Source organism: Ovis canadensis, chromosome 4 (genome assembly GCF_042477335.2).
Source record: "Ovis canadensis isolate MfBH-ARS-UI-01 breed Bighorn chromosome 4, ARS-UI_OviCan_v2, whole genome shotgun sequence".
Taxonomy (NCBI): Eukaryota; Metazoa; Chordata; class Mammalia; order Artiodactyla; family Bovidae; genus Ovis; species Ovis canadensis.
Window position 1 is genome coordinate 19883935 of NC_091248.1, and position 26201 is coordinate 19910135.

The following is a 26201-nucleotide window of genomic DNA, read 5'->3' on the forward strand; positions in this document are numbered from 1 at the left end:
TACTGGAGTAGGTTGCCATATCCTCCTCCAGGGGATCTTCCTGACCCAGGAGTTGAACCCAAGTCTTCTGCATTGGCAGAAGGATTCTTCACTGCTGAGCCAGCAGGGAAGCCCTTGAATTTTTCTTTTATAGATATGTTTAAAGATTTTGCTAACACAACACATAAGATAAAAATGGATTTTTTAAAAATTGCTCTGGCTTTTTTGTATTCCTCAAAATCAGAAGCATCTCTTTTTGGTTTAGTGAAATTTTACCAATGGTTAATCTGTAATTTAAAACAAACTTGTTGGCTATAACCTCTAAATATTGAAATGGACAAGATAATTGACGTTTCTAAACTTGCCCTCATTACAAGCATAGGAAATACATTTTATAACGATTTCATTATTCTGTTCGTAAGCTTTTTATTGTTCATTTGGGTATTTCGAATGTTTTCTATGTAAATATGAACCAGTGTGCTCTGATCTTACTGTGTCCTAAAAGCAGATTTTTTCCAAAGAAAGTCTCAAATTTCACCAAGGGCATGTTTTACTCTGCCTTTAAAAATAAGCTTGATTTTTTTTTTCCAAATAAAATCAATTTTTTTTTTAGTTTTATAGCTTTTGTATATTTCTGTCACAGTGGACTTTTTAAAAGTTTAGTTACTTGGATTTTTAATCACTCTGGTTATGGTAAGATGTGATTCTAGATGCTGTGCAGGGCGGCAGAGTTTTCTGTGAATCTCCTCAGTGTCTTTGCATTGTGGCCTTGGTGCTTTTGGTATCTTGGATAGCTGATGGCATTATTGGCATGAAGAGCTAACATGAGCCCTCATTCAGGGAGCCCTACACATAAGGTGGTGTAGATTTTTTAAGAAAACGTAAGAAGCCATACTTTCTGCACAAAACAGGAGCCCCTGCCCCTCCTCCTCAGGATCCTCCCTCAGCAATGTGTCTGGTGACAGGGACAGGTTTTCCTCACCATCAGGCCCATCCGAGGTGGGGCGACTTTCGTACCTATAAAGGGTGTTTCTGTTCATGTGTGTGTGTGAGTGTGTGTGTCTGCACACATGCATGTACACGCCCATTTGTTGGTTTAAATAAAATCTTCCTCATTATAGTATCATGAAACTTCACAAGGAAAAGCAAGGCTGGTACCTACATTTTGAAGAGCAGACGACCGCAGACCATTGGAGCCACGGGCCAGTGGACAAAGGGAAACAGGTTGTTGGAAATCCCAAGACCTGAATGAATAAGAAGATGTGACAGAAAGTCCTGGTCCCACAGTAAAGCAGGGCGTGGAGAACAGACTTAAACAGAACAGACCAGAGCCAAGAAGTATTGAACTGAGAGCCCAAAGAAAGCAGAAAACAGCAGCAGGATAAACACTCCCAGACTAGAAGGAGGGAAGTACTGAAGAGACGTCCATGAAACAGGAAGTGAGGCAACAGGAGCCGAGGTCGGCAGAGCCACAGGGTGGCCCTCGCCCTGCCTCATAAAATAGACGATCTCTAGAAAGAGGGGCCAGGATAGAGAAGAGGGCGCAGTCAGCTGGGCTGGAAACACAGAAGGACACTCCACAGACACAGCAGGGCCTCAGACAGCAGGGAGCACGCGAGCGACAGCACGCCAGAACTGCCTAGAGTGTGCACAAGCAGTAACTACAGAACACGTTATCAGAGTCAGGAAATCCGGAGCACCTCGTAGCCCAAAGGAAAATGTGTCCATAGGGACAGTTTACACAACAGAAGCATTCAGAGTCCTCTCACAGCAAGTCCTACCAAACCGTCAAGGCATCCACAGGTCTAATGACAAATGTAATTCATAGACTTATCATGAAGTTAGTGTCAATTTGATTCCAAAACCAGATAAAAGGATTTCCCTGGTGGTTCAGTGGCTAAGACAGCCTTCCAAGGAAAAAAAAAAAAGCAATACCTGTGCATTTGTATTTTTCAAAAAATTCCAAGATAATTCTGCTATGCATCTGGATTTTAAAATTTTCTCTAAAACTCCAGATATATTTCTAATAAGCAGCCATGTTTTAAAACAACTGGACTATTTGATGATCTTTTACCTAGTTTGTTTCACTTTTCCTGTTTCACATTCAGTGATCTCATTTCATTTAGTTCGCGTTTTTCAGTCTCTCCATCTCTTCTTTTCTTGATGCTCTTTCTCAAGCCTTTATCAATCATACTAGCAGACTCTGCCTTCCAATGTGGGGGGTGCAGATCTGATTCCTGGTTGGGGAGCTAGGATCTGCATACCAAAAACCAAAATAGAAAACAGAGGCTATATTGTAACAAATTAAATAAAGACTTTAAAATGGTCCACATCAAAAAAAATCTCTGAAAAAAAATGAGAAGCTGAGAAAGAAAAGCTGTAGGACAAGCTCATAAAATTACATGTGGAAATTCTAAGTCAGATTTTAGCAAACAAAGTTCAATGATGTTTAAAGGAAAACAAAAGCTGGTATATTATGACCAAAACATATTCATTCCAGATACCCCAGGGTGGTTTAAAAATATCAGATTTTAAAATGTCATTGATCATGTTTAACAGTAAACGAGAAGAAAGGTTATCGTCACATTAAATATGGAAAAAACAATAGATAAAAATTCTAAAATACACAGAACAAAAGCTCTTAGTAAAAGAGGAAGTGAAGAGAACTTTCTTAATCTGATAAAAAAAGAAAATCTACCAAAAAAAACTACAGCCAACATATTCTTGGTGGCAAAATATTAGAAGTGCCTTTAAAGAAAGAAAATCACAGTTGCCATAATGCCCACCCTTGGCTGCACCGTGCTCTCCCAACCTGCACAGTTGGACCCAACGGAGAAGCAACAGTGTAAGGATTAGAGTGCAAGCCAGATGGGGTGAGTGTCTGCCAGTGAAAACAGAATCTTCTAAGAAGGTATTAATGGGAGAACACAGCAAGGTTTCTAGATACACAACACTTTTAAGGTTGCATTTATTTACATGTATGATAAACAGCATGTGTGAATTTTTTTCTATGTCTTTCTTAAAATTATTTTTTATTGAAAGATAATTGCTTTACAGAATTTTACTGTTTGCTGTCAAAATTTTTAGAAAATATTTTTATAATAGCAAGAAAAGTTACTGTGAATAAATAGGTTACAATCTGTGTAGATTTTCATGAAGAAAAGGACACAGTTTTTTGGAAGTCATTCCAGGAGACCTAGCTAAATGGAGATGTGGACTCAATGTCAGGTCTCAGTACGATTCTAGTAAGTATTCTGGCTGGCTGTTTCTGTGGGGCTCGAGAAAGTGGGGCCTAATATTTGCAGTGGCTCAGGAGACCAAGAGAAGCGTGAAGACAGTACTGGTGAGGACCACTCCCCACCCCACAATGACTGAGACACGCTCGCTGGAGGGACACAGCCAGGCAGAGGCCAGAGGGGGTCCACAAACAAGCCTTTGGATCAGCATTCCTAATATTTACCGCATTTTTACGATCCTGTCTACCATACAGAGGCACACAGCCTAATAAGTAAATGAACAAACGTGTCCTCACCAAACAGGAAATGGGAGTGGCCTCTTCATAGAGGCAAAGGTACTCAACTTTGTTAGTGATTAGAAATGCATGTTCAGGCCTAGGAAGCACTGCCAATGGTGGAAAATAGTCTCCCTGGCTAGATGTCAGCAGGGATGTGGACCATCAGGGGCTCGTGGGCGGCGGGCCTTTAGGAGCACTTGTCATTGCCCCATGAGGCTGTAGGACCACACCTTTCCTGCTGGCCCACGACTAGGCCGGTGTCCCCAGCTTGTCCCTGACACACCAGGAGCATCCACACAGTGCCGTCCGTCTAGGGACACGGGGAGCACAGTAAGAGAAGGGGCAGATTGGGATCTACTGCTACAGTGCCCTGCGGGGAGCTGGGGAAAGTGGATAACTGAGCAACGACCTTGTGGATGACCAGGTCAGAAGCTCACAGGTGTAGTTTTAAGAGAAAAAGCAAATTCTAAAAATTACACAGAGAAAGGTGCCGTTTACCTTGAAACAACTTATGTTTGCATTGTGTTTTACTTAGAAATGTGTGAAACAATACCTTAGATTACTTAGTGATTTGCACAGAAAATTCTGTAGAGCCCAATGGCTTGATAAACGCCCATGCTGCCTCATGGCCTCCTGAGCGGCGGGCAGTGAGGGGAGGGACATGTAGGGGAGATCTAACTTGTGGGCAACTTTTGTTTCACACGTGATGAGGTGGATATATTATTATTGATACCTTTCTGCATCACTTTAACATGGAATATAGTACTTTTAATTTAAAAAAAGCAGCTACAAAATCATTGCCAGTGTCAGTGGAGAGGGCAGTGTGACTTTACATGCAGAGGGCAGAGGTCTGCTGAGAGCAATACTGTTTCTACCCCCTTTCTCTCCTGTCTCTCTATGGCTTGGCATGACCTTCCCCAGCATACAGAGGCTAGAGGAAATGGTCCCCCAAGGCCAGGGAGGCAGCCTGGCCCGTGTACACACTATTCACACATAGCCCCTGCTTAGGGGTCTCCCCCAGGTCAGCCCCAAACAGCTTGTGACTATTCACTTAGTTTTTAGTTTTGGGTTTCTTTTTTTTTTTCACTCTGGAAAAGACACTTTTTAAAAACATGGTCTCTTGGAAAAAAAATAAATTGCAACCATTTTCAACTTCACAAAAATTGAGGGAGGAGGATAGTGAATGATGATAAAAAGGTACAGCTGAAATAGTAAACATGCTTCCATCTGGGTGGAAGACATTCTCATCTCCATAATCTCAGATCCCATACCCTGGTTGTCAATTTCATGTCTCCAGTTTCCTTCCCTGCCTTTCCTAGCCTCCTCTGCTGCTTCTGGGAAGGGACAAAGTCTTTGGTCTCAGGACGTTGCAGGATGCAACATGGCCCACAAGCTCACACTATTGGAATTCCCTGTCTTCTAAGCCTTTGAAGCAGTCAGTTCAAATCAGCTCGAGCCCCTTGCTCCCTGATCCTCCTCTGTGAGCTGCATCCTGGCTTCCTACTTCATGCCTGTGGGTTTCACCTTCCAGGGACTCTCATTTACTTTCGGCCTCAGTGCCCTCAGACTTGGCTCTTTCTCTAGTTTGCCTCCAGGACTGCATTTGCACACAATTTCTTTGAGGTGCCCAGAGGCATGAAGGGCAGGTCTGGGATGGCTCAGGCAGCACCTCCTGACTGACAGTCCCTGCTCATCCCACACCTGCCCGATGCCCATCAAGGGCCGGGGCTGTGCCAGGCCTGGAAGGACAGAGAAGGACAGTCTCCAACCTGTTGGGTTCCTCTTCCAGACCCCGGTTCCCCTGATCTCCAGACCCCAGAGGGATGTCCTTGAACCCGGTTCAACTCTGATACCGGAGTAAGCACAGACCTGGCAAAGTAGTCACATGTCCCAGGTCCCAACGACCCACGCTTGCACCCACCTTGGCTGTAAAGTTGGGGGTTCCTACAACTCCTTTCCCTGCTCCTTCAGGTCTGACAGTTGGCTAGAACAACTCATTTATATTTAATGGTATATTATAAGGACCCTAATGAACGGCTTGTGGAAGGGTGGGACAAAGCAGGGGTGGGACTGGGGGGCACAGAGCCCCCGTACCTGCCTGGCATGGGTCCCTCCCAGCCTGCCCATGTGGTTCAGTTGCCCCAAAGCTCTTTGCACCCCATCGTGTAGGGGTTTAAGGAGGCTTCCCCATACAGGTTTGACTGATTAAATCTCTGGCCGTTGGTGATGATCTATCTCAAGTCCTTTCTCGGAGATCAGGGGGTAGGATTCAAACTTCTGCCCCTCCAATCAAGACTTAGTTTCCTGGCAGCCAGCCTGGACCCTGAAGCCACGCAATTGCCCAGGCTTCATGCCATCCAGCCGTTGTCCCGAGGGTTTCAGGAGCTGGGTGCCGGAACCAGGGACAAGGTCTCCCCCACTGCAGGGGCCCAGGGCTCTGGAGGTTCATGTTGTGTTTCAGGCTAGGGAAGGGGCATGCACGTGCTGGATGGGGCTGTTAGGAAGGGTGTCAGGGAGCAGTAGGCCCCAGCTGAGCTGGGCAGGAGAAGGCGCAGGAGGAGAGGACCCTGAGATGCCCCCTCATTAAATCCTCTTGTTTATTGTCTTGAACCAGGGTGAAAAAAAGGACAGACCTGACCGGAGCCTTCAGGCTGGACCCGGTCTACCTGAGGCACAGCCACCAGGACTCAGGTGAGCTGGCCCCAGCTTCCTCCAATCTGTTCCCATCATGGCCGTGTCCAGTGTGCGGAAGCCAAGGTCAAGCATCACAGCCACAGTCCTGGGGGGCCGGGGCAGAGCCGGGAAGACTGGACACGGGTTTGAGCAAACTCTGGGAGACGGTGAAGGACTGGGAAGCCTGGCGTGCTGCCGTCTATGAAGTCGCAAAGAGTCAGGAACAACGTAGTGACTGAGCAACACCAGCTGATAGCACCAGGGCAGGAAAGGAAAGGAAGACGGTGGGCCAAGGGCCAGGGAAGAGGATGCGGACGAGGCTGGGGAGGCATCGACACATGAATGTGCTCTCTAAAAATTAAGTCTCTCAGTTAAACAAAATCATGATTACTTGAGATCCAGACAAGATAAAATGCATGAGGCAACCTGCACAGACACCCTGTCTGCTGTGCCCGTTCAGGGTAATACACATTCTGGGGAGCTCATTTATTAATACTTGCCTGTCTGTCCCCACAAGACTCAGCCTCCAGGTGGGAGGGGGCTCTCTCATTCCCCAAACCCACGGAGTCCCCAGCTGTGAGCCCCAGGGAAGGAAGGACAGGCCAAGTCTGGGAACTCTTGCCAGCTTCTCCTCAAGTTTCCTCAGATGACAGGGGACATGGGTGATGGGAGGGACATCAGGGATCGCTCGACCCCAGCCTCCACCTAGAGAGGAGGAATGGACGGGTTGGAAACTGAGGCAGTGTCGGTGATGGTGGCAGGAGCACTGAGCAGTAGGGATGGAAGTCAGGGCACAGCCCGTTCCCTCCTGCCCAGACCCCAACCTGTGCTGTCTCCACAGGAAGATCAGACCTGCATTCACCTTCCTAACTTACCCCACCATTTCATGGAGCACATCAGATGCAAACACTCACCCTCTGATCAGGTTTGCTCAGAACTTAAAACTGCTCTAAAAAATAAACTCTAGTTTTTTGTAATGGCATTGGCATGAAGCCATGAGGAATTATGAACCAACTGTCAAAGCTCTTCTATTTAAAAGTACATTTCATGTTTCAATAATGAAAACCTCAGTAATCATGACATCTTGCAAAATGTTGCTCTTCAACAATGAAGGAATTCTCAGAAATCCCCTGGTGGTCCAGTGGTTAGGACCCAGTGCTTTCACTGCCAGAGCCCTGGGTTCCATCCCTGGTCAGGAAACTAAAATCCTGCAAGGCACGGAAAGAGTTTAAGTCAAAGGCAACTGAGCAAAGTTTATTACTCCAGGAATTTCTTTAAAGTAATTTTATTCCATGTTTAAGGAAAAGGCAGTTTCTGACTGACAAAACAGCTATGGCTGTTAGAGATGAACAATCTTAGTTATTTGTGTTTTTTCCCCTAAAAAACTATGAATCAACGAAAGCAATGACCTATTCTGTGTTTAGCAGGTAAACCACCCAAAACCAGCTTTAAACTTCTATGTCTAGTGGATGTAATGGTGTATTTTATCTGATATAGTATATCACTCTCCTGTTAATCTTCTTGTAATTTTAAGTGAAATATGTTTAGAGTATTTCTTTAAGAGCCTTTCTACTTAAACAAGAAATCTCTTCATTGCTTAACTGTCAAAAACAAGACCGCTCAGGTCTGCGCACGTGGCCCTGCTCTTCACCCCTCACACTGCAGCCCCCGAGGCTGTGGCCACGTCCCTCCTGCGGGTGTGGGGGACTCCTCCCCTCACCACTTGGGTCTGGGGCAAATGTCTCGCTGGGCAGGGGGTCCTCCCAGACCTCTCCCTGTGAGCCAGGCCCCTCCGCTCAGCCATCTCTCCCTCGCATCTCCCCACAGCTCCCTCACTGGCCCCTTGTCTGTCACTAGAAATGACGATCCCTGGAGTGGGGGGACTCGCCCTGCTGCTCCTTGACCGGTCAGTGCCCTGGCAACAGCGCTAGGAGGGACTGAGGCTCCCACGTGTCCCAATGTTTGCTTTTCACTTTCATAGACGCTGTTTCATTGGACTTGTCCCAGAGAGCGACCAAAAACCATGGGATTTTTCATTTTGAGGACAGGAATTTCTGTCACAAAACAGATAATAGGAAAATAGTAGTCATACCTGGTATATAGACTTCTCAAATGAATTCTTTCATTATAAAAACTGTACATCTGGACAATAGAAAAGAGGTGGGCCGGAAACGTAACCCTGAACTTAGCCCTCCACCCAGATGTTGATCCTGTTAATATGTGGCTGTTTCTCACCAGTCTTCTTATATGCATCGTTTGGTTTTATTGTTTTTACTATATGCAGATTTAGAGGTGCTCACCCCACTTACATCCTACGTAGTTTAACGACATAATAGGAAAGGCAATACCAAAGAATGCTCAAAGTACCGCACAATTGCACTCATCATATGCTAGCAAAGTAATGCTCCAAATTCTCCAAGCCAGGCTTCAACAGTACGTGAACTGTGAACTTCTAGATGTTGAAGCTGGATTTAGAAAAGGCAGAGGAACCAGAGATCAATTTGCCAACATCCGTTGGATCATCCAAAAAGCAAGGGAGTTCCAGGAAAACATCTACTTCTGCTTTATTGACTATGCCAAAGCCTTTGACTGTGTGGATCACAGTAAACTGTGGAAAATTCTGAAAGAGATGGGAATACCAGACCACCAGACCTGCCTCTTGAGAAATCTCTAAGCAGATCAAGAAGCAACAATCAGAACTGGACATGGAACAACAGACTGGTTCCTAATCAGGAAAGGAGTAAGTCAAGGCTGTATATTGTCACCCTGCTTATTTAACTTCTATGAAGAGTACATCATGAGAAACGCTGGGCTGGATGAAGCACAAGCTGGAATCAAGATTGCCGGGAGAAATATCAATAACCTCAGATATGCAGATGACACCACCCTTATGGCAGAAAGCGAAGAAGAACTAAAGAGCCTCTTGAAAGTGAAAGAGGAGAGTGAAAAAGTTGGCTTAAAACCCAACATTCAGAAAACAAAGATCATGGCATCTAGTCTCATCACTTCATGGCAAATAGATGGGGAAACAGTGGCAGACTGTATTTTTTTAGGCTCCAAAATCACTGCAAAGGGTGACTGCAGCCATGAAATTAAAAGTCATTGCTCTTTGGAAGAAAAGTTATGACCAACCTAGACAGCATATTAAAAAACAGAGACATTACTTTGCCAACAAAGATCCATCTAGTCAAGGCTATGGTTTTCCCAGTAGTCGTGTATGGATGTCAGAGTTGGACTATGAAGAAAGCCAAGCGCTGATGAATTGATGCTTTTGAACTGTGGTGTTGGAGAAGACTCTTGAGAGTCCCTTGGACTGCAAGGAGATCCAACCAGTCCATCCTAAAGGAAATCAGTCCTGGATATTCATTGGAAGGACTGATGCTGAAGCTGAAACTCCAATACTTTGGCCACCTGGTGCGAAGAACTGACTCATTAGAAAAGACCCTGATGCTGGGAAAGATTGAAGGCAGGAGGAGAAGGGGACGACAGAGGATGAGATGGTTGGATGGCATCACCAACTAGATGGAGATGAGTTTGAGTAAACTCCAGGAGTTAGTGATGAACAGGGAAGCCTGGTGTGCTGCAGTCCATGGGGTCACAAAGAGTCAGACATGACTAAGCGACTGAACTGAACTGAGGGATGTGGGATGTAGTAACTAGTTCACAGTGTAAGTAACACCATCATTGGGACTTTCTGCTGGAGAGGGCTTTAGCATTCTTTATGTTAACAGAAAACACTTGTACTGGGCAGCACCTAACTGGCCCAGGTCTTCAGCCAGTCCTTGGGGAAGCAGGTTCTTTGAGACACAGACTCCATCTCTAACCATGTCATTCAGCTATAGAAGCTTCTGATCTGACTCCTCTTCTTTAAAGCTTCTATCACACAGTCCAATAGAATTTTCTGCAATGACGGATGTGTCCTGTAATTCAGTGGTGTCCTGTGTGGCAGACACTAGCCACAGGTGGCTTTTGAGCACTGGCAATGTGGCTGGTGTGACTGAACAGTCATTTTAGTTTTCTGAATTGTAATTCAGTGTAAACTGACTAGTGACTATCAGGATGGGGCAGGGACCTGAACTTGGAGGTGTTTCATTCATCCTCCTTTACAACATCACCTTCTTACTGGGTGTTTATTACCTGCCAAGTACACTCTTGGGTGCTGTTACCTCTAATGACTGCTGTTGGTGTGTGTTAATGAGTCTGTTCCAAGGGGCATGAAGAGAAGAAAAGCATCATTTGGGAGTTGACTTAAGCTGCATGACTTGTGGCTTCCGCTCGGGGTACCGGATGGAATGAGGAGGTTGAGCCCTGCAAAATGGCCCTGCATATTCCCCCATTACTACAACCGTACTATGATCCTAACTGGTATGCTCCTAATCCATCTGGTCTCTCCAGGTGTCAGGTGGGGAGTCCTAACAAGCTGCGATTTTAGATTTTCCTGTTAATGTAAGGCAGACCTGTGCGCCCAGTGGACCACGCACATTTTACCAGTGTGGGTGGAGGGTTGTGGCAGGTGGACAGCCAGGACGACACTGGAGGATCAGGTTCCAACACACAGCTTTCTAATTCCCACCTGATGCCATGCCCAAGATTCCCACGTGGAGACTCCCGACCGCGAGATTTCTCATCCAGTGTTCTCCCCTATACACCAGCTTTGACTTTACTGCTTTTGGCACAAAAGGAGACCTAAATGCAAGCAAGGCCTTGTTTATAACCCCTGTGAAGCCATTTGAATCCCAGATAATGAAGCCGACTTGGAAGATACTCACTGGGTATTTATTCAGCTCCAGAATCCGGACTAAGAAATGAGAACACGGAGATAAACTCCCATCAAAAGTCTGATTTTTTTACATTCAAATCACTTCTATATCACAAATTCACCTCCCACACATGAATGAATAGATGATGAAGACTTCACAGAATCTGAATGCCAATTTACTCCAGGGCACAAAAGAAATCTCAGATTTCCCTGGCTGTGTAACTGCAGAAAGTGAAATGAGTGGGAATCCACTATTCCGCATTTCCTCTTGTGCTGTGCTCTCTGGAACCCGCCCCCCCTTGAATCTGATACCTTGGGGAATCACCTCAAAGAACACCCAGCCCCTGCCCTCAGTGGTCTTTGGTCTGGTTCAAGAGATGATGGAAAGGAATGAGGCAGGTAATCGACCAATGTGTCTAATGGTTCCTTTTTCTTCTTTCTCCTTTGCAGGGCTTATCACTGACTACAGGGTAAGTGGGAGATTTATCTTCCCAAGTCCAGGTCCGAGGTCATCTAAACTGTGAGTGCCGTGTGGGGGCTGTCCCGGGCTGTCACTCTTGCTGCCTCCCGGTCCTCTTAGAACTAGGGTCCCGCAAGAGGACACCCTCCAACTGGGTCCTAACTAGCAGTCTGGCCAGGCAGGGGGCAGCTGCACTGAGCCCAGTGACAGCAGATCTGAGGTTTGGATGGAATGATGCTGCCCGTGCTCATATTCCTCTGTGAGGCAGAGAAGTATCCTCAGATCGTGTGGGCCCTCGGTCCCACGCTCAGGCTGTGTGCCTGAGCCACCGTCCCCAGGGCAGTGGGAGAACAAGGGTCAGGGGAATCAGAAGGCCACAGATGGCAGCCCTCGTGTCGATCCTCCTTCCTTAGGCAGGACCACTGTGCTGCTGCGGGGCTGCTCTGAGCTGGGAGCGAAAGTGGCTAACAAGCCCAGCCCTCTCCTCCCCAGACTTACGTCTGGTCAGGGCTGGGGGGAAAGACTGGGTGCACAGGCCCTGCTTCCGGGGAAGCTGGCCCAGTCCTGCCTCAGGCCCCAGAGAGGCAGTGACGGCATTTTAGGGTGATGCTGGAATAAACACAGTTCAACTGCGTGCGTGTTTACTCTTGTGCCATGGGAATCAATTTCCCCTTGCTATCCTCTCCAGTGTTCCATTTCATTCACATTTTAGTTTCTTGGAGGCTGCTGGGGAGTGCAGCGACCTGTAAGCAAGGGACCACTGGGCTCTAGTTAGTGTCTAGTTAGTTACTCAGTGGGGTGACAGTGGGTTTTCTAAAAAGGTATGTGAGGTTAGTTTTTACTAAGACTCCCCAGCAGCTTGCAAACGCACAGCTACATAGAGGACAGCGGGCGTCAGTGGGCACGACTGGGGCCCTCTGGCCTGGCGCATCATTAGCTCCCAGATGCCTGCTTTCTCACGGATAAAACAGAGCTCCTAAGCCCTGTTCCCAGCGTGGTTAGGAAGATAAAGTGAGATGGCCTGTGCATCCACACAGTGCCCGCTGTAAACAGCAGTGACACTGTGCTGGGTGCTTCTGAACCTCAGTCTTGCCCTCGTGTTTCTCTTTGCAACTCGAGAAGCTTCTGCAGAACCCCTGGTGCTTTCACTGCAGTTCAGAAGTGGGGTGCCATGGCCGGGGGTGCATTCCCTAGAGCAGCAGTGGCCCCCAAGCCTGCTCTGCCCCTCGTGCAGCCACGGTGCACCCCAACCCCCTGAGTGGCATTGCCCCATGCCCAGCAGGAAGTCCGTCTCTGGGCTCTGTGGGCTGCCCACGGAGAACGAAGATGGAGAGAAAACCCCTGTGCCCCTCATCTCCTTTAGAAGCTCCAATAGGAAGTGGCCATGTAAAAATCAGGATGTTTTTATCTTTATCTTCCCAAATGTCCCTGCACCCTGTCCCCTCTGTGTCCACTCCTGCTCGCTTTGGTACCTTGACAACCACTGGAGAGTGTCACACCCGGGCAGCTGACAAACGCAGGAAAACTCAGGAAGGCTCGCGCGATGTCCCGCGTGTTCCATGGCGGCCTGTGAGGCAGGAAGAAGATGCACGTTGCGCTAGAGAATGGGCGTCACGGGGCATGCGCAGCAGAGGGCGTGGGGATCTGCAGCGCCCTTCCTGTTTCCTGTAGGCAGAGAAATCAGTGAACTTTCCCCTCCCGCCCCTCCTGGGTTGTAGGCCCGAGGGGCAGGGCCACACTCCCCCGTCCGCTCACAGTGGCATCTGAGCCCGACACTGGTCTGGTCCCTGCGCGCACTCCGCAGACATCTCGGAGCTTTGTAAAGAGAGCTTCTGGCTGCACCGCGCACTCCCCTGCTGTCGGCTTCGCCCTTGTGGCAGCCGGAGGGTCGGTCTCCAGAAAACTAACTGCCTTCAGGAGAAACAAGCCAGTCCATGAGTCGAAAAGGAAGCCAGCCCTTGGCACAGTCCTCACCGAGCTGCCGTCTTGTGTCTGATTTCAGCACTGGCAGCTGCCGCTGGGCCGGAGGTTCCGCTCTTTGAAGATGTGGTTTGTTTTTAGGATGTACGGAGTCAAGGGACTGCAGGCCTATATCCGCAAGGTGAGTCTGCTGTCATTATTTATCCAGCTGACGTTAGGGAGGTCTTAGACCTGAGAAATGAAGTAAGACGTTGTCAAGCAGGGCACGGGAAACTGAGCGACTCGGCACAGCACAGCGCAGTGTGCCTAAGTGAACGTGGCTCAGTCGTGTCCGACTCTGTGCGACCCCACGGACCGCAGCCCGCCAGGCTCCTCCATCCACGGGATTCTCCAGGCAAGAGTACTGGGGCTGCCATCCCCTGCTCTAATAGCAGTATGTATACCCTGCTCTTTTCCTTTTTTAAGCAACTGAGGAAGCAGGCCCGCGGAGACCCACTCACTTAGCTGGCTGTGGACGGCCTGCCAGGTTCCAGCCGGTCCTCCCTGCTGGCGTCCTCAGCTGCGGCCCCACCCTGAGGACGGGGGCCCTCAGGCGGCAGGGGAGCGGGGCAGCCCTGCAGAGGCTCGCTTTGGGGGCGGCGCCGGGCGGCTGCGGGCAGGGCGAATGGCTGCAGGCCCCTCCCTGTGGAGCGGGCTGCGGCTCGGGCTCCGCAGCGCCACGCACACCGGCACCCATGCAGCTCAGGAGGCTGCTGGGGGGCTGTAAAGGGTCTGGGGCGTCTCTGTGCGAAGAGAACGGAAAGGACATGGAAGCGGGCCCGTGAGTTCTCCCGTGGGGAGCCTGTGCGCAGAAGCTGGATGAGGATTCAGCTGCTCTGGGGAAAGAAGGCGAAGCACAAGTAGTTCATCTCACGAGGGTGATTCCTGCTGGAAGCTCCGGGAAGCAGGCGCTTCATGATTCCCTGAGGGGGACCGACCCTGCCCTCCTAGGAGCCAGATACATCCCGGCAGGTGTCCAGCTTCCAGGACCCAGCTTGAGGGGATCCCCTGCCAGCAGTCTCTGGAGCCCTCTAGTGGCGCCAGATTCATCACCGCCTGGGGACCCCTCATGGAAACGGTGGTGTTTCTCATACATGTGGAATCTAGAAAAACGGCGCAGAGGAACCTATTTGCAGGGCAGGAAGAGAGACACAGACAGAGGACACAGCGGGGAGAGGGGAGGAGGGTACGAATTGGGAGATTAGGACGGAGAGACACACACTACCACGTGTGGAATAGACAGATAGTGGGAAGCTGCTGCACAGCCCAGGGAGCTCAGCTCAGTGCTCTGCGATGGCCTGGAGGCGTGGGCTGCAAGGGAGGGGGGCTCCGGAGGGAGAGGAGATATGTACACATATGGCTGACTCACTGTGCTTTACAGCAGACACTAACACAACATTGTGAAGCAGCTATATTCCAAAAAAAATTAATGACGTTTCTGTCCCAACACTTTGAGCAATGCGATCTCTGCTCAGATGCTCCCTGGGCACCTGTCAGTGAGCCCCACACTGGATTCCAGGGTTCAGGATGAGCTCCATGGGTGCTGAGACCTGGGTGAGCTGGTTCTCAGATCACGTACTGTGTGAACCAGCTCTTGGTCTCTGTAAACACCTCCGTGTTTAGTACAGGCTGGTTCGGGGATAGGTGGCAGCCTGGGGCTGACGAGGGTCTCACTGTGGCAGCAGATGCTGTGGAATAACAAACAGCTGCAGAGAGGGAGCTCTGGTGCTGGGCAACTGCGTTAGAACCAGCCTCAGTCTCCTGGTCTGCAGAATGGGCACGGTTGTGGTGGTATTGGGCTTCCCAGGTGGCGCTAATGATAAAGAATCCACCTGTCAATGCAGGAGATGCAAGAGATGCGGGTTAGATCCATGAGTCAGGAAGATCCCTTGGAGGAAGAAATGGCAATCCACTCCAGTACTCCAGTATCCTTGCCTGGAGAATCCTATGGACAGAAGAGCCTGGCGGGCTGCAGTCCATGGGGTCACAAAGAGTTGGACTTGACGGAAGCGACTGAGCACGCCCCTGCACCATGGGCCAGCACCAGGACAGGACGGGGAAGTGCCCGGCTCCCCAGCTGATGTTGTCCACTGTCTCTTCAAGTGTGTGTGTCCTTGTGCTCAGCTGTGACTGACTCTTTGCAGCCCTATAAACTGCAGCCTGCCAGGCTCCTCTGTCCGTGGGATTCTCCAGGCACGATACTGGAGTGGTTGCCACACCCTCCTCCGGAGATCTTACCATCCCAGGGACCGAACCCAGGCCTCTTCTGTCTCCCGCATTGGCTCGCGTGTTCTTTACCACTGGCGCGACCTCTCTTCTGAAAAGTTTAAATCCCTCCTGGCAACATTTGGCCTAAAATTCTAAAAGATGTGATGAACACAGTCCTCTGAACAGAAGATGACAAGAGGTGTTTTTCTGAAGATGGTGGCCCCTTTCCCCTGGTAGCAAGTTTCTCACCCTCTGTGGGGACAGCCAGGACATGGGTGACATCAATGCTGGAAGAAAATGGCTAAAGCATAGTCATGAGTTCCAGACGCGTGGTCTGATGCTGTTCTCTAGGTGGTGAACTTCTGAAACAAGTCGTGACAAAAGACTCAGACAGATGTCCCTTCCCTTTCCAGCACGTCCAGCTAGCCCATGCATTTGAGGCATTGGTGCGCCAGGACGCCCGCTTTGAAATCTGTGCAGAAGTCACTCTGGGACTGGTCTGTTTCCGGCTAAAGGTATATCTAAGTTGACTTCATTGTCTGCGTTTTCTTGACTGGAAAGAGAGGAAGCGGTCATTCATTACATCGACTGAGCTCCCCAGAGACCTTGCGTTGATCCCCACCAGTTCTCCAGGCTGCTGGTCCCAGCTCCCGAGTCTGACTTCCCGCAGCCCCCGCCCTTCTCCAGGGCACTCAGACTCCCTGCCCATGTGTGCCTGGTGTGAGGATGCTGGCCATTTCCCCATCAACCTAGCTGTGCCATGGAGATCCTTGAAGGGCTGACCCATGCATGGGCTCACCGGCCCAAGCATGGTCCCTGGACCAGCACCTGGGAGCCTGTGAGGAGCCAGTCTTGGCTCACTTGGGACCCACTGACTTGACCCTGTATGCCCCCCAGCTGCTGGTGCAATAGGGGTTCGAGGGACGCTGTTCCCTGGGGTTATGTCTTTCTGCTGTCTGAGGGAATCAGCCACCTTTGGTGACAATCACAACCATGTTTTCCACAGGCCGCAAGGGGCACTGCTCACACAGACCCTTATCAACTAGCCTCGTGTGGAAGAAGCCATTAGCTTAGCTCTAACGCCCTGACCACTCTCTGGCGAGCTTTCCATTTGCAGAGTCAACTCTGTGTCAGGTCTCCATGTCCAAGTCCACAAAGGGAGGCAGCAGAAGGCACCATGGACTCAGTCACATTGTCAAGGTGCTGCCCATCCAGACGTGGCCATGGTCTTCCCCTTCCCTCCCCACACCGATTCTGCAGGATTTGAGGGCTGTTGAGAACCACTCATGGAACAACCGGGAGGCAAGAGAGTAGAGTCCTGACACGAGAGCTGGCAGGGAGATGTGAGCCTCACACAGTAACACCTGAGCACAGGAGAGAGCATCACACACACACCTGAGCCCAGGAGGGAGAGCATCACACAGACACCTGAGCACAGGAGAGAGCATCACACACACACCTGAGCACAGGAGAGAGCATCACACACACACCTGAGCCCAGGAGGGAGAGCATCTCACAGAGACACGTGAGCACAGAGGGAGACCATAACATAGATACCTGAGCACAGGAGGGAGAGCATCTCACACACACCTGAGCACAGGAGAGAGCATCACACACACACCTGAGCACAGGAGGGCGGAGCATCTCACAGAGACACATGAGCACAGAGGGAGGCCATAACATAGATACCTGAGCACAGGAGGGAGAGCATCTCACACACACCTGAGCACAGGAGGGCGGAGCATCTCACAGAGACACGTGAGCACAGAGGGAGACCATAACATAGATACCTGAGCACAGGAGGGAGAGCATCTCACACACACCTGAGCACAGGAGGGAGAGCATCTCACACACACCTGAGCATAGGAGGGAGAGCATCTCACACACACCTGAGCACAGGAGGAAGAGCATCTCACACACACCTGAGCACAGGAGGGAGAGCATCTCACACACACCTGAGCACAGGAGGGAGAGCATCTCACACACACCTGAGCACAGGAGGGAGCGCATCACAGACACCTGAGCACAGGAGGGAGGGCATCTCACACACCTGAGCTCAGGAAGGCAGAGCATCACACACACACCTGAGCACAAGAGGGCAGAGCATCTCACAGACACCTGAGCACAGGAGGGCAGAGCATCACAGACAGCTGAGCACAGGAGGGCAGACGTCTCCTCTGGTGCTAGGAGCAGGGCCCCACAGGGTGACCAGAGGGGCGATTCAGTCTGCGCTGGTGTTGGCAGCCAATATGCCTGATGTGTTTGCCATCGTGCAGTTGTTTTTGTTTTTACTGCCAGTGTTCTTGAAGGATTTTAATTTTCTTAGTTTTTAGCAGTTTTGTTGAGATATCATCCACATACTATACTCTCTGTCCATATAAAGTATCCATTTCAGTGATGCCTAGCCTTCCCTGTGGTTGCACGGCCATCCCCACAGTCTAGCTTGAGAACATCTTCATTCTCCCCCAGAGAAGCCCCAGCCCCATCCCTAGGGCCAGGGATCTACTTTCTCTCTCTGTGGATCTGTCTGCTCCAGACATTTGTGTTAATGGGATCATCACTGTGCTGGCTTCTATGACTGGCTTCTTTCGACGAGCATTGTGTTGTCAAAGTCAAGACTTTTATTTTCTCCTCCCCATTTACTTGGGCAAACCTGCCTGCATGTCCCTTCCCGCCCTGGAAGCCTAGGGGCTTCTCAGAAAGCGAAACGTTTCTTCTGTGAAACTTGTTATTTCTATTGCGTGAATCAGTTTCTCCTTGAGGAAGCGTGCTGTGCAGGCATGTTGCTCATTTTCTGCCTCGCATCTGCTATCTTGCTATGCTTTTCTTTGCCGTGTTGCCATCGGCTCTGGATGTCAAGTCTCTGCTGCTGCTACTGTTCTTACACCTCAGACTGTTTTCTGTCTTTGCCTCTGTTTAGTAGAAAACAAACCTTGTCCAATCCATTTGAAAATAGCGAGCAAAGTTTTCCTGAGTTGCTTGCTTTTATTTCCTGCGTTTGGCACTTTCAGGCATTTGCTCTTCCATTACGTCTTCCTGGTAAAGTTCCATCCTTTCAAACCATCATTTCCTCCTTCTCACCCTCATCCTGGAGCAGAACCGGCCCTGGCTGGATCTGGTGCGCAGCAGCAGTTCCTAGGTGGCCTTGGGCCCACACGCTGTCCACGGGCCACAGCACATAGCCTCACGCCAGTCGGTGACCTGCAGACTGCAGAGACATGAGGCCCGGGTCCCGTCTCCGGCTGACCAGGACTTTTCTCTTCCCACTGTCCTCCCTGCTCTCAAGATGGAGCAAGAAGAGTACAGTCTACCACGGTCACGTGACCCAGGACGCTGGCCCCACGTGCAGGCCCTCTACGTCAGCCAGAAGGCGTGTGGGGCTGGAGTCACTGCCTGGGGACAGAACGAAGGCTGAGAGGTGGGCGGGGATGAGAAGGGGAACCGGACCGACCAGACGGGAGGGCCACGGCCCCCAGTCTGTAATGCATTTTCCCCATGTGGTCCTCTCGGTATGGGGTGCGGGCCCCCGGCCCCCTGTCCAAGGCTGGTGAGCTGCTCCCCTCCAGAAGGGGGCTGCTGATGGTCCTTTGGTCCATAGTTCGAGGACAGTTTTCCAAGACTCTAGCCAGAAGCTGACTATCACGCTTCATTTTCTACACAGCACTTGCCTACATAGGAAGGAGTTCCATTCCGAGGATGCATTCACTGAGTTTAGTCTGTATGTAGGTTTAGTGAAATTGGCCTAGGCACCCAACTAACACAATCAGCTATAGAGTACTATACTGTAATAGGTTTGTAACTTTTCACACAAATATTACATTAAAAATAAACAAAAAATAGAGAAAACCTTTTTAATCTCATAGTACAGTACCTTGAATAGCACCGTAGGACCAGGTATAGCACCGCTGCTTTTATGCTTGCTTCCAGACTTCCTGGGTATGAAACAAAGATACCTCCCTACTGCACTCTGATCCCCTGGAGAAGGGAAAGGCTACCCACTCCAGTATTCTGGCCTGGAGAGTTCCATGAGCTGTATAGTCCATGGGGTCGCAAAGAGTCGGACACGAGTGAGCGACCTTCACTTCACTCACCTACTGCACTGTAACCATGACTGTGCAGCAAAGGACCCGAGAGCACAGCCTGCAGAGCATGCGGGCGTGTGACGTGGCGCACCAGACACGCTAACGTGGGTGGACATGAGAACGCACTCTCTCATCTTGGAAATTTCACAGCTTCAAGCTTCGTGTGCAGGAGACTTACTTTACTGTGAGATTTCTTCTGTATGTTTCCATTCCCTGGTGCCATTATACAGTTCTGCTGTTTCAGCTCATCAGTTCAGTTCAGTTCAGTCTCTTAGTCATGTCCGACTCCTTGCGATCCCATGAACCGCAGCACTCCAGGCCTCCCTGTCCATCACCAACTCCCGGAGTCCACCCAAACCCATGTGCATTGAGTAGGTGACACCATCCAACCATCTCATCCTCTGTCGTCCCCTTCTCCTCCTGCCCTCAATCTTTCTCAGCATCAGGGTCTTCTCAAATGAGTCAGCTCTTTGCAGGTGGCCAAAGTATTGGAGTTTCAGCTTCAGCATCAGTCCTTCCAATGAACACCCAGGACTGATCTCCTTTAGGATGGACTGGTTGGATCTCCTTGAAGTCCAAGGGACTCTCAAGAGTCTTCTCCAACACCACAGTTCAAAAGCATCAGTTCTTCTGCACTTAGTTTTCTTTATAATCCAACTGTAACATCCATACATGACCACTGGAAAAACCATAGCCTTGGCTAGATGGACCTTTGTTGACAAAGTAATGTCTCTGCTTTTTAATATGCTATCTAGGTTGGTCATAACTTTCCTTCTAAGGAGTAAGCATCTTTTAATTTCATGGCTGCAGTCACCATCTGCAGTGCTTTTGGAGCCCAGAAAAATAAAGTCAGCCACTGTTTCCCCATCTATTTGCCATGAAGTGATGAGACCGGATGCCATGATCTTAGTTTTCTGAATGTTGAGCCTTAAGCCAACTATTTCACTCTCCTCTTTCACTTTCATCAACTTTCTGGCATAAGAGTGGTGCCATCTGCGTATCTGAGGTTATTGATAAGCTTATCAACTTACAGGTGACATGTCTAGGAAGCTTCGTTTTTTCTCTGTAAACCTGGGTCACAGAAGGCTTGCCTTTTGGCAGCACCGGAACAGCAGGAATTGTGCAGGGAAGGCAGCCCTCTCTTGGGCCCACGTCACGGTTACTTAGCTGAGCTTTTTATGACTGCAAACGGAAGGCCTGTGGTGAGGTGGTTTTCCTGCTGACCTGGGACTGTATCACCCAACACCTACCAGTCTTCGTGTGGCATGTTTGAGCGTCCAAAGATTTGAGTACCGCCTTTCTCAATCTGCAGGGTTCCAACAAACTGAATGAAGCTCTTCTGGAAAGCATAAACAGTGCCAAAAAAATCCACTTGGTCCCTTGTTCCCTGAGAGACCGGTTCGTGCTGCGCTTTGCCATCTGCTCACGCACAGTGGAGCTGGCCCACGTGCAGCTGGCCTGGGAGCACATCCAGGAGATGGCAGCCGCAGTGTTAAGAGCACAGGGGGAGGAAAAGGCAGGTAAGTCACCCTGTGGGGCCGAATTCTCTCCACCCCAAAGAGAGGGAGAGAGAACCAGCCCTGTCTGGTCTGGAGAAGTGGAGGGAACATACCACATAGGGAGTCTTTAGAAACTTCTATAGATTTCTACTTTGTACTCTTTTATTTGAGACTATCAGTCATACATCTCTGTAATATCCCCTCAGCTTTCTTCAGTGTTCCCCCCAACTTACAATCATAGCAACTTATAAACTGGCAAATGGTAGATAAATGAAAATGGGTGGAAACACTCAAAAAGGAGTCTGACATGACTGCTGGTTTGCTGTCAGGAAGGGCCAAGTTCACGTTGATTTAGAGAAAGAAAAGGTTAAACTATTGTGCATCAGTTATAGAAACCCTAAAGACAGTGGGCAGGTGACTTGTGAGAAAACATCTGCACAAACGCAGCATTGACAACAAGTTGGAACAATGTCTGTTGAACTACAAGGATCTTTAGAGCCTTGACATTAGGTTATTTTCTGAATGTCATTCCATCGGAGTTTTTACACCACCTTGATTTCTTTCTTTTTCCTTTTGCCCCACTTGGGGGAGGTAGGTGGTAAGAGCTTCTGCTTTTCTTTCTTTTTTATATTAAACAAGTAAGAGATTTATATCTCTCTGAAAAGAGCACTTCATGGGGTTGCAAACAGTTGGACACAACTGAGCAACTGAACTGAACTGAAAAAGAGTTTAAAGAAAGGCAATCAAGGGGCAAGAGTGGGGTTTCAAGAATCATCAGAATCCCAGAATCCTTCCTTCTTGCTTCCCTGCTATTTTTAGCATCAACATAGAACATCTGTCTTATGGCCCAAAATGGTTGTTTGTGCTCCAGCCATTGCATCCTCATTCCAACTTTTCTTTCTTTCTTTTTCTGCTTTATGCCCATCTGTCATCATCCACCGGGGATGCAAAACCTAAATGTGTGATGGAATTAGTTTGCTGAGCGCATACAACTTGATCTTCTGGGCTCTTAATTTTAACTATGAGTACCTGAGATATTAACACTATAGTGCAGTGGTCCTCAACCTCTAGGATCTAATGCCTGATGATCTGAGGTGGAGCTAATATAATAATTATACAAATAAGGTCTACAATAAATGAAACACATTTGAATCATCCTTAAACCATCCCCCACAAATGGTTGGTGGAAAAATTTTCCTTGGCAAAACCAGTTCCCAGTGCTGAAAAAGTTGGGGACTACTGTGTAGTGCTCAAAAAATCAGAAGTTACATATTGCATTTTATTTATGTGAGAGTTCCATCCCAGGCTTCTGGCCCAAGAGGTCAGAGACCCCTCTGTCAGGGTGTGTCCTGAAATATCAGGTCCTTTTCCTGGCTCAGCAAACCCCTTTCCTAAAGGGCTGCTGCTCATAAGCTGAGGGATCACCCTTCAGGGAGCAACACCCCAGTTAGAGCTTGAGCATCTCAGGAAGGTGTTGGGAAGAGGCCTATAGCTCCAGATTATTCCACTGCTCCACAATAAGCATCTCTGTGTGTGGTGGGGGTGTATATGTGGGGGGAATAATATAAATTCAAAACAAAACCACACAGGCAAACACTCTAGAGGAACATTTCTGCGACTCTATGTTTGTGTATCTTATTCCCCTATGCCTGGAACAACACAGGAGACTTTAGCTCAGAAAACTCATATGAAACAGAGGCAGGTCTCTGATAGCAGTAACAGTTACTCTGGAGTTAATATGCGTGTGTGCTTCAGGCATGTCCAACTCTTTGCGACCCCATGGACTGTAGCCCGCCAGGCTCCTCTGTCCACGGGGATTCTCCAGGCAAGAATACTGGAGTGGGTTGCCACGCCCTCCTCCAGGGGATCTTCCCGCTGGGGACTGAACCCACGTCTCCGGTCTCTTGCACAGGCAGGCGGAATCTTTACCACTAGCGCCGCCTGGGAGGCCCATGTGGAGTTGTTATTTGTTGTTTAGCCACTAAATCACATCCGGCTCTGTGACCCCCTGGACTGCAGCTTCCCTGTCCTTCACTATACTTGTCATCAATTCCAAAGGTAACAGAAAGGGAAAATTTTTTAAATGGAGGATACAATAGTAAATCCCAATGCCTATATGTTTTAGTCAGATTAATTAGAGTGATGAAAATTAGATTAATTAGAGTGATGAAAATCTTAATACCTTGGTTTTACTTGTGCTTATGTTAACGTGCTCAGCCGTGTCTGACTTTTTGTGGTCCCCATGGGCTTCAGTGCATCATGTTCCTCTGTCCATGGGATTCTCCAGGCAAGAATACTGGAGTGGGTTGCCATGCCCTCCTCCAGGGGGTCTTCCCAACCCAAGGATCAATCCCCTGTCTCCTGCGTTGGCAGGCAGATTCTTTACCACTGAGTCAAGGCTGAAACCCCTTGTGCTTATGTAAGTTTATATCAAATGTAATGGTCACAGTTCTGAAGGAAAGAAGGAACTACCCTATTTTACATAAGGTAGGAAATGGGGCCAAGACTCTAGTTGACATTAATAAAATGTATCATAGAGAAGGGGCTTCCCAGGTGACTCAGTGGTAAAAATCCTCTGGTTAGTGCAGGAGACACGGGTTCGATCCCTGGGTCAGGAAGATCCCTTGGAGAAGGAAATGGCAACCCACTCCAGTATTCTTGCCCAGGAAATCCAACGAACAGAGAAACCTGGTGGGCTGTGGTCCATGGGGTTGCAAAAGAGTCAGACATAACTTTGCAACAAAACAACAACAATCCTGGAGAAGCCAGATTGGCAATAAAAGCTAATTTCTTCCAGTTCAAACTCTTTTCTATTTCACAGATGGAGAAAGTATATTCCTTCTCTGTGTTCCAGGGAGGAGTATACAAAATTCTTTCACATTTTTAAAACATAGCCATATGCTCCTGTTCTTTTTTTCCCCTGTAGAGATCAAAAATTGAAATTATCTGAAGACTGGGATGAGAGGAAACTGTATCAGCCCAGCTCCTTGGAACCCAGCCTGTATGTGGCACATGCTTCTTCTCCAGTTCAGTTCAGTGGCTCCGTCGTATCTGACTCTTTGTGACCCCATGGACTGCAGCACGCCAGGCTTTATCATCCATCACCAACTCCCAGAGTTTACTCAAATGCATGTCCATCAAGCCAGTGATGCCATCCAACCATCTCATCCTCTGTCATCCCCTTTTCCTCCTGCCTTCAATCTTTTCCCAGAGTTATCCAGAAAGAATCCCATGATTGCACCTTCTTAGCCACTCATCAATGAAGAAATATTATGTGCTACGAGTTAACCTCAGTGAATGTAGCTTTTATTTATTATTTGACTCTGACTTCTGTTGATTAAAAATCATATGTTTCTATGCCTTTGAAGTTGTCAGTGGGCTAAAGCCTTACTGAAATATCGTCCGGGGTGATCTATGATTATGGGATTTATACCTGTGGGATTTAAATTGTTCTGTCACGTGGCTTAATGCTTAATAAACAATGTGAAGTGTTATGCGTATTGTGTCTGATGAGCATCTTGTTCTATTCCGTAGAAAATCGACTGTTATCATGTGGACTTATCCTTTCAAAACAGCTAAAGATATGACGTTCCTGGATGTGTTTAAATGACATTCATTTAGTCGGGAAGCATTCAGGCAGTGCCTAGTACATGTCTGGTGGGCTTCCCTGGTGGTGCTGGTGGTAGAGAACCTGCCCGCCAATGCGGGAGAGGCAAGAGATGCAGGTTCAATCCCTGGGTCAGAAAGATCCCCGGAGAAGGGCATGGCAACCCACTCCAGCATTCTTGCCTGGAGAATCCCCTGGACAGAGGAGTCTGGCGGGCTACAGTCCATAGGGTCTGAAAGAGTCAGACACGGCTAAAGCGGCTTAGCGCATCAGCCACTGTTCTAGATGTCATAGCAACATATGCGTTGGAAATGACTTCAGCTTCTAAAGAAACATCAGTAAATTTAGAATCAAGGCACAGCCAGAGACCACGTTCTGCGGGCGTGGTGAGAAAGGCTTCCAGGGCCTTGCTCTCCTTATCGGGTTAGGCTCCTGCCCTGGGGCATCACGACTAATAAACACCTGAAGGTTCTCTTTACACAGAAATATCAGGAAGATGCAGGTTTTGTCCAAATCACTGATCTTTCTTTAAAACTCTTTATTCTTCGAAACACATATATTTTAATCCCAAGACAAGTTTTTATTCTTTGGAGACTATAGAATTGTCAAAAACACTCTCAGAATGGGACCTTGAATTATTATCAGGGCTATCTGAATTTTAAAAATCCCTGTGATGTACGTGCATGTAGCTGAATTACCTGTGTTTTTGAAATCTGTTAGCACATCAGATGCCATGTGGCCCCCCTCTCGTTTGGTCAGCTCATTTGTTCTCTGCCCATCAGTGGACAGACCTGGCCTCCCACACAGCGTGGGGATGTGGGATGGGCCAAGGGTACCCACTGGTGCCGCCACGTCAGGAGCCGCAGAGGGTGGTCATCTGAGCTCAGATCACAGTGTGGAGGCCGAGGGGCCTGCCTCGTACAGTGAGGCTGTCTGCCCCGAGTGTGCTCTGGAGTTAAGATTGTTGCAGGGCCCCCTACGTGGGGCCTGAGTCACCAACGCAGCTGCAGCCCACAACCTTTGGGAGCGGCTCCACCCAGCTGATCCACAAATGCACTTTGGAAAGACAACCCAGATTTGTGTTTGAGGCAGGAGACAGGGCAGCAGATGATGGCAGAGATGCTGCCAGGCGGCATGGGCAGACAGGGAGCAGGAAGCTGGTGGATGAATAAAGAACTCCCCACTGACCGGGCTGGATCTTTGTGTCGGGGAATCTTACACCTCAGCTGGAATGTAGACCCAGGAGAGACTGCAGCTTGCCCACTTCTGGCTCATTTCTAGCTAACTCGTGGCAGTTCCCCCTACCCTGGTCCTCTCTAGGCATTTCCATAGCACCGTGATCAAACCCCAAATTACCCAGCCTCGGAACAGAAGGGCATACTTCCAGTTTATTTAACACACATCCTCATGGCATGTTCTCTATGTTGTAAATATTTTAATATTTATTTAATACTTATTTTA

The 26201-nt window shown here is 48.9% G+C and overlaps 1 protein-coding gene and 1 long non-coding RNA gene across 3 annotated transcripts in view; one reads left to right on the top strand and one right to left on the bottom strand.

Moving 5' to 3' along the window:
* The window catches only part of LOC138439091 (uncharacterized), a 37643-nt gene extending 23771 nt beyond the window's left edge, over positions 1-13872 (bottom strand). The window contains exon 1 of one of the 2 annotated variants that reach the window (XR_011256566.1): positions 12858-12961. This is a non-coding gene — a long non-coding RNA (uncharacterized lncRNA). Of the gene's footprint in view, positions 1-12857 lie in introns of both variants that reach the window. The other variant, XR_011256565.1, reaches the window with a different exon arrangement.
* Positions 1-24633, top strand: part of DDC (dopa decarboxylase) — a 94283-nt gene extending 69650 nt beyond the window's left edge. The window contains exons 10-15 of the mRNA XM_069587322.1: positions 6108-6184; positions 11376-11395; positions 13388-13486; positions 15966-16067; positions 20947-21154; positions 24060-24633. Coding sequence (XP_069443423.1) covers positions 6108-6184; positions 11376-11395; positions 13388-13486; positions 15966-16067; positions 20947-21154; positions 24060-24073 — 520 coding nt within the window. The 3' untranslated portion in view covers positions 24074-24633. The remainder of the gene's footprint in view (positions 1-6107; positions 6185-11375; positions 11396-13387; positions 13487-15965; positions 16068-20946; positions 21155-24059) is intronic.
* Positions 24634-26201: the final 1568 nt, after the last annotated feature.